This window comes from Simochromis diagramma, unplaced genomic scaffold, assembly GCF_900408965.1.
Source record: "Simochromis diagramma unplaced genomic scaffold, fSimDia1.1 OVJJ01000630.1, whole genome shotgun sequence".
Classification (NCBI taxonomy): domain Eukaryota; kingdom Metazoa; phylum Chordata; class Actinopteri; order Cichliformes; family Cichlidae; genus Simochromis; species Simochromis diagramma.
The window spans coordinates 24,094-32,713 of record NW_024386927.1 but is presented as its reverse complement, the minus strand read 5'-3'; the positions used below and the strand labels follow the sequence as shown (position 1 = coordinate 32,713).

At 46.2% G+C, this 8,620-nt stretch overlaps 1 protein-coding gene across 1 annotated transcript; it reads right to left on the bottom strand.

The window, feature by feature from the left end:
* Nucleotide 1: 1 nt before the first annotated feature.
* Nucleotides 2-7,462, bottom strand: LOC120736696 (protein FAM151A-like). The gene is made up of 14 exons (XM_040036974.1): nt 6,910-7,462; nt 6,595-6,752; nt 5,477-5,617; nt 5,222-5,371; nt 4,990-5,152; nt 4,624-4,681; nt 3,156-3,245; nt 2,926-3,002; nt 2,669-2,805; nt 2,272-2,400; nt 1,715-1,851; nt 1,407-1,529; nt 1,152-1,331; nt 2-766 (listed from the first exon to the last, which is right to left on the bottom strand). Exons 1-14 carry the CDS (start codon nt 6,972-6,974, stop codon nt 470-472), a joined length of 1,905 nt encoding a protein of 634 aa, XP_039892908.1. The 5' UTR covers nt 6,975-7,462; the 3' UTR covers nt 2-469.
* Nucleotides 7,463-8,620: the final 1,158 nt, after the last annotated feature.

The following is an 8,620-nucleotide window of genomic DNA, read 5'->3' as shown; positions in this document are numbered from 1 at the left end:
CCTTGTTTTAATCGAGTGATGGATGATTTTCTTTGTTGTAAACGTTCAAAAATCAGCATTAAAAGTACCAAGTGAGACTCTGAGAGCACTGATGCCACCTGTGACACTTTAAAGACACATTTATGGATGCAAATAATGCAGTGCTGCAGTCAGTAAGAGAGGCGGGCTGCATGTGAAATGTTAGCTGCAGCAGGAGAGTGTTTCATGCGTGTGCGCTGTGTTCAGCTGCTGCTGAATCACAAACCTCGGACAGGCTCACACAGGCTAAGAGGCTAATTCTGGTTTTGGACTTGGTTCCTTTAATAGAATTTATTATGAATTTTATAATAATCATTGAATCATATATATATATACAGTATAATGATGTTAACTTCAGCAACCCAAAGCAGCAGCATTTATATACACACTGAGACTCTGTGGTGACTATAAAAGCACATTTAAACCTGCTCTCAGCCCACACGTGCTCTGATCACTGAGGTAGAATATACAGGCTTCTGCTTGCTCTGCCTGCACGCTGTGCATGGAGCTCCTTCACCACAGTGACAGCTGCACCACCTTTCTTTGTGTCCACCTCAATTATAAAGTCGTATTTGTCCATCATTCCCAGTAAAGCATAAAGCTGCTCCTGCCCCGTGGGCAGCGAGGCTGCATTCAGGTGTAGAGCCACCCTCTGTGACACCGCCGCTGGGATCCGAGGAGGCCATCTGTGCTCAGCCAGGACTACAGTGACGTATGGAAACAGGCGCTCGACTGTGGACACAAAGACCTGGAGCAAAGAGAAGGACGACTATGAAACAGCCTAAAATGACACGTTTCCATCGTCTAACTGGATCGGCACTGGACATTGTTGGAGTGAACTTGAGTTTGGCTGACCAAGCCTGAGCAGCTAAAAAGCCTTCATGACGAACAGAGGATTGCATTTGCTTGGGGACCGTCTGACAAACATGCAGCTTATACAACTGTTCTCTCTGTGGGGGTGTGATAGTTTCCCAGCCAGGGTGGACCCTCGAGGAGGCTCCAACATTTACACCTGCTCGATTCTAGTTTGATGGATTTCCAGCCAGGTGTGTTTAACGTGACATGCGTCTGCTCTGTTATTTATTAACGTATTGTCTGCAGACACTGCTTCAGGGGGGATCAGATGTGCTTACTGCTGTGCTGTCGCTGCTCTGTAAGCCCTCCATGCTGATCCACACAGGCCTGTGGAGCTCGTCGGCCCCGTAGGCTGACTGCAGCAGGTTAAGAGAAGCCTCCAGCAGCTGCTGACTCTGGACCCTCAGGTAAATTCCCCAGGAGGTATCAGCAGCCTGCCCAAGGGTCTGAATAACATCCTGAGAACACACACATGATTGGCCTTAATAAAAATGTAACCAAGCTGGTGCTTGGCTGGTGATCTACAGATATACCTGCAGTGTGAGGGGCTCTGAGCTCCTTCCAGAACCTTCTACCAGAAGGACTCCAGGTCGACTGCTGTCAGAGGTCACACGAACGACCAGCATCCCGCTGCCCCCACCTGTTAGTGAAACAGACTATCAGTGTGACTTTAAGGTGGTGCGACAGCAGCATGTGCAGGTTTACAGTTTGACATCATCAGGATGAACAGCTGATCGGTGACATGCTGCATTATCATGAGGTGATGAGGAGACCGCAGCTGTGAAGGGACGGACAGGCTGTGACCACGACTGATACTCAAAGGGCCAAATGTTAGCCGCACCTCTGCAGCAGTCACTTCCCCGTTGTCCAACACGCCGCCTCGGTCCACTGCGGCTTCAAACACTGATTTCTGATCAAGCAGCTGTGCTCTGTATTCTCTGCTCAGCACAGCTGTGAACACTTCTGGCGCTTTCATTTCTACCAAAACAACAGATAGTTTTCGCTTTTCACAATTGTTACTGTAACGGTCAAAATCCCAGGACATCAGCTTTTCTGCCACCAAGAGTCACTAAGAACATCATCCTGATGACCGATGTGAACGAAAGGTTCAGCTGCCACATGACTTCAGTGCATACAGCAAGTTCACTTTAAAAATACCTTGAGAAAAAACTCACGAGGGATCTCTGAATGCTTCGTGGCACAAATGAGGCAGTTTCTTGGTGTTTCTGGCGACAGTGCCCCGCTGTCATTCATGATGTTACCACCAGATGTCGCTAGCATATGTAAAGTACAACTTTGAGAGTGTGCTTTGCCCGGGCGTTTCAGTCTGGCACGTTAAAATCAGGTTATAAACCCTGAGGTGTAAAACGTTTTGTGTCACCCTGCCTGAAAGCTGACGGAGCAGGGAGGCCCGGCCGGAGACGGGGAGCAAAGGCACAGAGGTCATGAGGTCTGAGCTGTAACCTGGGTGGAGAAACTCCATCAGATCTCCTCCAGGATAGAACCTCCTCACGCTGTCCTGCTTACCTGTGAACACACACAATGAACCAGGAAGAACTAAACAGAAGCAAACTCTTCATCTCAGGAGAAGCTTAAACAAATGCACACAATGAGCAAAAGGTTCAGTTTCCAATGATTTTTCATGTAGTTTTCTAATAATGTTTTTCTTTATTCTTCAACAACAGTCAGAACTCACTGAAAACAAATCTGCTGATTTGAATAAATCACACACACACAATTATTATTTTACCCAAACATAGTCTGTGTAAGTCTGCTCCATATGAACGCTCCTCACCTACAGCCTGCTTAAATTCTGACAGCGTGGGTTCATATATGTCATAGTAGACTTGCCACGGGTGGGTGTTGTCACGGACAAACAGCAGGTCGCTGACGCTGGGGTTAACAGAGCCCTGCCACAAAGTCAGGCTGAACCTAGACACAAAACATAACAGTCAGTCTGTGGCGCTCATGGACAGCGAGCAGCCCCCAGTTACTGGTTTGATTAGCAGATTTCCAGTCATTGCCATAGTAAACGTGGAAGTTATCTGTTACCGTGGTGACTGGTTGAGGAGCCAGCTCAGGTGCTGCCAGCCGCTGCGAACCAGCATGGCGTGGACTGGGAACGTCACCTAAGAGATGAAACGTTGAACAGTCAGCTCTGCCATTCTCCGACACCTCAGAGCGTTCTCATCCCAGCACGCAACACACCGGCGATTTGTCCCAGGCGTGTTGGGATGGGAGCGTGTTGAACTGGGACCACTGAAACCTGGATTCACACTTACCCTTTGAGGTACGTCTTTGATCATGTTGTACATTTCTTCCACCATGGCTCTGGAGTAGGTTTCGTTTGTGAGCTGGTGAATATAGAGTACCTAAAGAAATAAAGCAGGTACAGCTGTTATTCAGTCAAAAATATAAACCATGTGTTTACCATCTCCACTGGGTTCAGGCCAGGTGACTGTGGAGGCCAGGCCTCCATCACTCTCCATGATGGGATGGCATGTTGCTGCAGGATGCTGTGGTAGCCATGCTGGGTCAGTGTGCCTTCAGTTTAAATAAATCTCCACCAGTGTCACCAGTAAAGCCCCCCCACACCAGCAAACCATCAACCCCATGCTTCACAGTGGGAACCGTGCATGTAGAGACCATCCACACACAAAGTGGAACCAAAGGTCTCAGATGTGGACTCATCAGACCAAAGCACAGATGGTCTAATGTCCACTCCTTGTGTTTCTTGGCCCAAACAAATCTCTGCTTGTTGCTTTTCCTTAGTCGTGGTTTCTCAGCAGCTGTTTGACCATAAAGGCCTGATTTGTACAGTCTCTACTCTACTCAGATGTGTCTCTACTCTGTGTGGCATCTATCTGGGCTCTAATCTGAGCTGCTGTTAACTTGTGATTTCTGAGGCTGGTGACTCGGATGATTGTATCCTCAGCAGCAGAGGGACTCCTGGTCTTCCTTTCCTGGGGCGTCCTCATGTCAGACAGTTTCATCGTAGTCTTGATGGTTTTTCTGACTGCACTTGGGGACACATTCAAAGTTTCCGACTGACTGACCTTCAGTTCTTACAGTAATGATGGGCTGTTGTTTCTCTTTACTTAGCTCATTGGTTCTTGCCATAATATGAATTTCAACAGTTGTCAAATAGGTTGGTACACAGCTAACAGCCCTGACTTCTGCACAACACGACTGATGGTCCCAACACCACCAATGAACCCTGACAGGCTCACCTGTGAGGTGAAACCATCTCAGGTGACGACATCATGAAGCTGAGAGAAGGCCGCAGCTCTGTCAACAAAACAAAGGGCGGCTACTTACAGGACTCTAAAATACATTTAGAGTTATCATTGTTTTCTTTGCTACATAATTCCATATATCTTGCTTTGATATCTTCAGTATCTACAGTGTAGGAAGTAGTAGAAATAAAGAGAACCATGAAATGAGAAGGTGTCCAAACTCTTGATGGGTAATGTATGGTTCCCACTATGAAGCATTTACCATAATGTATGTCAACATTAATTCAACTGTCTTTAATTTTAGGGATCACAGGAACATAAAAGCTGTTTTGTCTACTTTAGCTCAAAGGATCTTTTTGAAGCTCAAAGTTCTTCTTCCAGCTTTGAATTCTCTCATAAATGTTAGTTCAGGATTCCTTGAGTCTCTTCCTGTTCCTGACAGGAACATTCCCAGAACCTCGTCACATGCCTGGTATAATGGTTCAATGGGGTTCTTACTGTGAGCGTGCCATACCTTCCATCCAGGAGACAAAGTCACATCTGGAAACTTGTCCTGAATGAGTTCCAAAAACCTGAAAAAAGAGGGAGACATAAACATGGACTGATTCTTACGTAGCACTTTCCTGCTCTCCCAAGTCTCCACACCACACTCACCCAGTCACTTTCTTCTAAGCTTTTTAGTGCTTCCTAACTACATTCATGCTGAGATCGGAGAGCGACCTGGGGCTAGTATCATGCCCAGGGACACTTGGCATGCAGACTGGAGGATCCAGGGATCGAACCACCAACCTCCCGATCAGTCTTTAGATGTTAGACATTTTCCCTTCCTAATTCTGAACTCTGGCCAAGGGTCTGTGTCCGGTCTAGCTGGATTTCATACCTGCTTCCATTGACTGGAGCTACAAAGCTTGGGACGTTGGGGCCTCTGAGGATGTCTGCATTCAGCCACACAGGTCTGTTTATTCCCTTGTTGCTTTCCTTTTGTTTAAGCAGGTCCAGTGACAAACCCACTGATTCCAGAGCCTTAAAGTCCAACTTGATGCCTGCAAACGAACACGCCTTTAAAAACTGTGATCAGATGGACTTTCTGTGGAGACAGTTCTGATCTGTACCTTTTCCAGAAGCCAGTACAGCATCTAACCATTCGTCGAGAGTGTTGTCACTATATATGTCGGGAGGGTGTGCCATGATCGGGACTGGCTTTTCATTAGGGGTCCCATAACCCATGAGAGTGACATCGGCTTCCAAGATCATGGTGTCACCTGAAAAGATGACAGGAGGCGGTGCTTGTTTTGCCTGTACCTGACTGCAGGTTCAGGCACCGACACCATCAAATAATGCAGTGTTGTCTGTGTGAGTGTTTTTACCCATGAGCGCTTTGTACATGTCCTCCTTGCTGTTGGCTCGGTGAAACCACGTAGCCAAAAGGCCGTCCGCTTCACTGATGTTCCCCGTCTGCACCAAGTACTCCAGCATGTCTCCACCAGAGAACGAGGCAGAAGACGGAGCTGAGGAACACGATTGGACAGCAAGACAGTGACGGAGTCATAGGTACGTAGTCCGTGTCACAGCAGAACTGGGAGCTTTCAACTCAAACAGCCGACGATGAGCACTCATGCATCATGGCATTGCAATGAGCTGCAGTATGATATCAAATGAACTTTGATCACTGTAATCACTGATTTTAGCAGCAGCAATATAAAGTTGTGATGCTGACACAGCGAGTATTTAAGTGTTACGTTTGGAGAAGGCACACTGCTGGAGGCTGCAGCACCCTGTGAAACCCTGCAACACTGTGGGCTGTTTCACCTGTGCAAAGACATCTTACTGTCGCTGTACACTCAGGTGAACTCTACATGCAGTAGGTATGCATGTCACAACACTGCCAGTCGTGCACTTTGAGCTTCCATTCGACTTTCAGAACCACGGCTAAGCCTACAGTCTGTGTTTGGCCTTATTAGACAGACACGGTGAAGAGGAAGGAGGGGGACACACGCAGCAAAGGGCCGCAGGTCGGACGCAAACCGTGCTGCACGTGGTCGCCTGCTCATCCAACTAAAGCAGCGCCCTGGTCTTTACAGTGAAACGTGGTGATGATTAGGTTAGGTAAAAGCAGTAATGTCACAGTTTACTGATGGTGTACATGACAGCAGTTAAAAAATCCTGAACTGAAACATTTGGAAGAACTATGGTGCAAACAGAAAACAAGAAACAAAGCTTTGGCACGTCTGCTCAGATTTGACTGTTCTTCAGATCCAATGCAGAGAAAATGCTTTGAAGGCCACAGGTGCTGCAACCAGCTCCAGCTGGACTCTGATATTACTGCAGTTGTATATAATACAGTATATAAGTACAAAGTACTGTGAAATGTACCTCTGGTGATGAGTAATAAATACATTTACTCAGGTATGTTTCATCATCTGGATCATAAACAAAGTTGCATCATTGTTTTATCATTAATATCGTACATATTGTAAAAATGTACCTGGCGTCTTAGTGAGCAGCACAACAGGTACAACGATGACAGTCAGCAGCACGATGAGCACAACAGCCACAGACGACATTATCAGCAGTCGTTTGGGCAGCACGCCACGCTTCTTTTGACCTCGCTCCACTCGCTGGTCGTCAGCCTCGGGCTCCATCCTGTGGGGATACACGATTAATGCTCGTCGGTCTATTCTGTGTTAGAAGCAGCATTTCAGCATGTTGTAGAGGTTTACCTGACCTCACACATGCATGTCTCACAAGTGTACATGCTGCTTCATCCATTTTATTAAAGAGCAACTGATTTGTCTCCAACCTGTTTTGCTTTCCTTCTGATCCTCCAGCAGTTCGTTCATCTCTCCTTTTGTCCTCTCCTGCCATTCTCACACGTCTCCTGTCTAGGTTCAAATGTCTAAGAAGTCGGAGACCTCAGGGAGCGCTCGCTCTTCTTTTATACGATCCTTTATCTCAGGTGCAGAGAACAGTTTTCCTTCTGATAAGGCGCACACACTCTTCAGTGTCCACTTGCTGCCTGACGAGCTGTGAAGCTCTTCTGTTATGTAATCTTCACTGTTCTGGGATTACAACACACCTTGTAACAAATCTCCCTCTACATATTTTGTCCGTGTTTGGAAGAATTGTGCATTACTCCACAGTGCCACACGGAAACGTGGGAGGGATTATGGCATGAACATTTTCACATTTCTACAAACATGTTACTTCCCACAGGTTCGTGTGTCAGCCATCTGTCTCATAGTTACAGCAGTGGTTCCCAAACTTTTTCTGCTGCGCCCCCCTTTGTTTTACAAGAAAAATGTTCGCAAATACAAGTAATCTGCAATAAATTACAGGTAGTAAGAAAATAAACTACTAACTCTTTTACGCTGCGTCCGCACCTACACGGGTGTTTCTGAACACGCAGCTGTTTCGTCCACGTAAACGGCGTTTTCACAGAAAACTGGGATTTTTTAAAACCCCTTTTGCCTTTACGTGTGGACGAGGAATACAGAGGCTGTGTCCCGATTAAGAGTCTGCACGCTTGAAGTACGCATTTTAAGTGTGGTTACGTCACCGCCACGCGACGACGGCTGTCCCAATTCGAAGTGTGCTTCAAATGCATACTCCAAATGCGCCGTCGATTTCCCCAAATATCAAGCGTGGTCCGGTGCACGCTTCGTGGTCCCATATATCCCACAATTCATAGCGCGGCGGTGGGTGTGGATAATTTTGCCGCAAAATACGGCAGAGGGGAGCGGCCGAAGAGGTTGTTTTTTTCCCCCAAACTTTATTGAGACCATAAAGCGAACAGTCAGTCATTCCAGTTCAGTTTGTACAGTAGACATACAAGGCAAATAAGAGTAACAATATACAGTACAATGAAATAAGAAGGATAAATAAATAAAGGAGAAAAAAAGAAGGAACGGGGGAATGTGACAGACTTCATAAAAACTTTGTATTTGAAAGTTGTGACAGCTCATTCGTTGAACATTTCTGAACGAATTTCAATCAATGATAAACCTTTTTTATTGGAAGTTAATTTAAGAGAGTTTAAGTAATATTCAATTTCAATCAAAAACAAATTAAATGATGGGGTTGAGTTTTGAAATTTATATTTATGTATGTGGAATTTCCCTAATAAGATGGAGCGGCCGAAGAGTGAACTGTCAAAAGTACTGAATATGACGTCACTTATTTATGTGCGAATGTTTAATAATTAAAGTCAGTCATATATCCACAAACACAACAAGCTGAAAGTCAGTGATATATATATATATATACATATATCCATTCGCTTCCACTTATCCTTTTCAGGGTCGCGGGGGCGCTGGAGCCTATCCCAGCTGTCATGGGGCGAAAGGCGGGGTACACCCTGGACAGGTCGCCAGTCTGTCGCAGGGCCAACACACAGGGACAAACAACCATTCACTCGCACATTCACACCTAGTGGCAATTTGAATTATCCAATTAACCTATCCCCACAAGCTGCATGTCTTTGGACGGTGGGAGGAAGCCGGAGTACCCAGAGG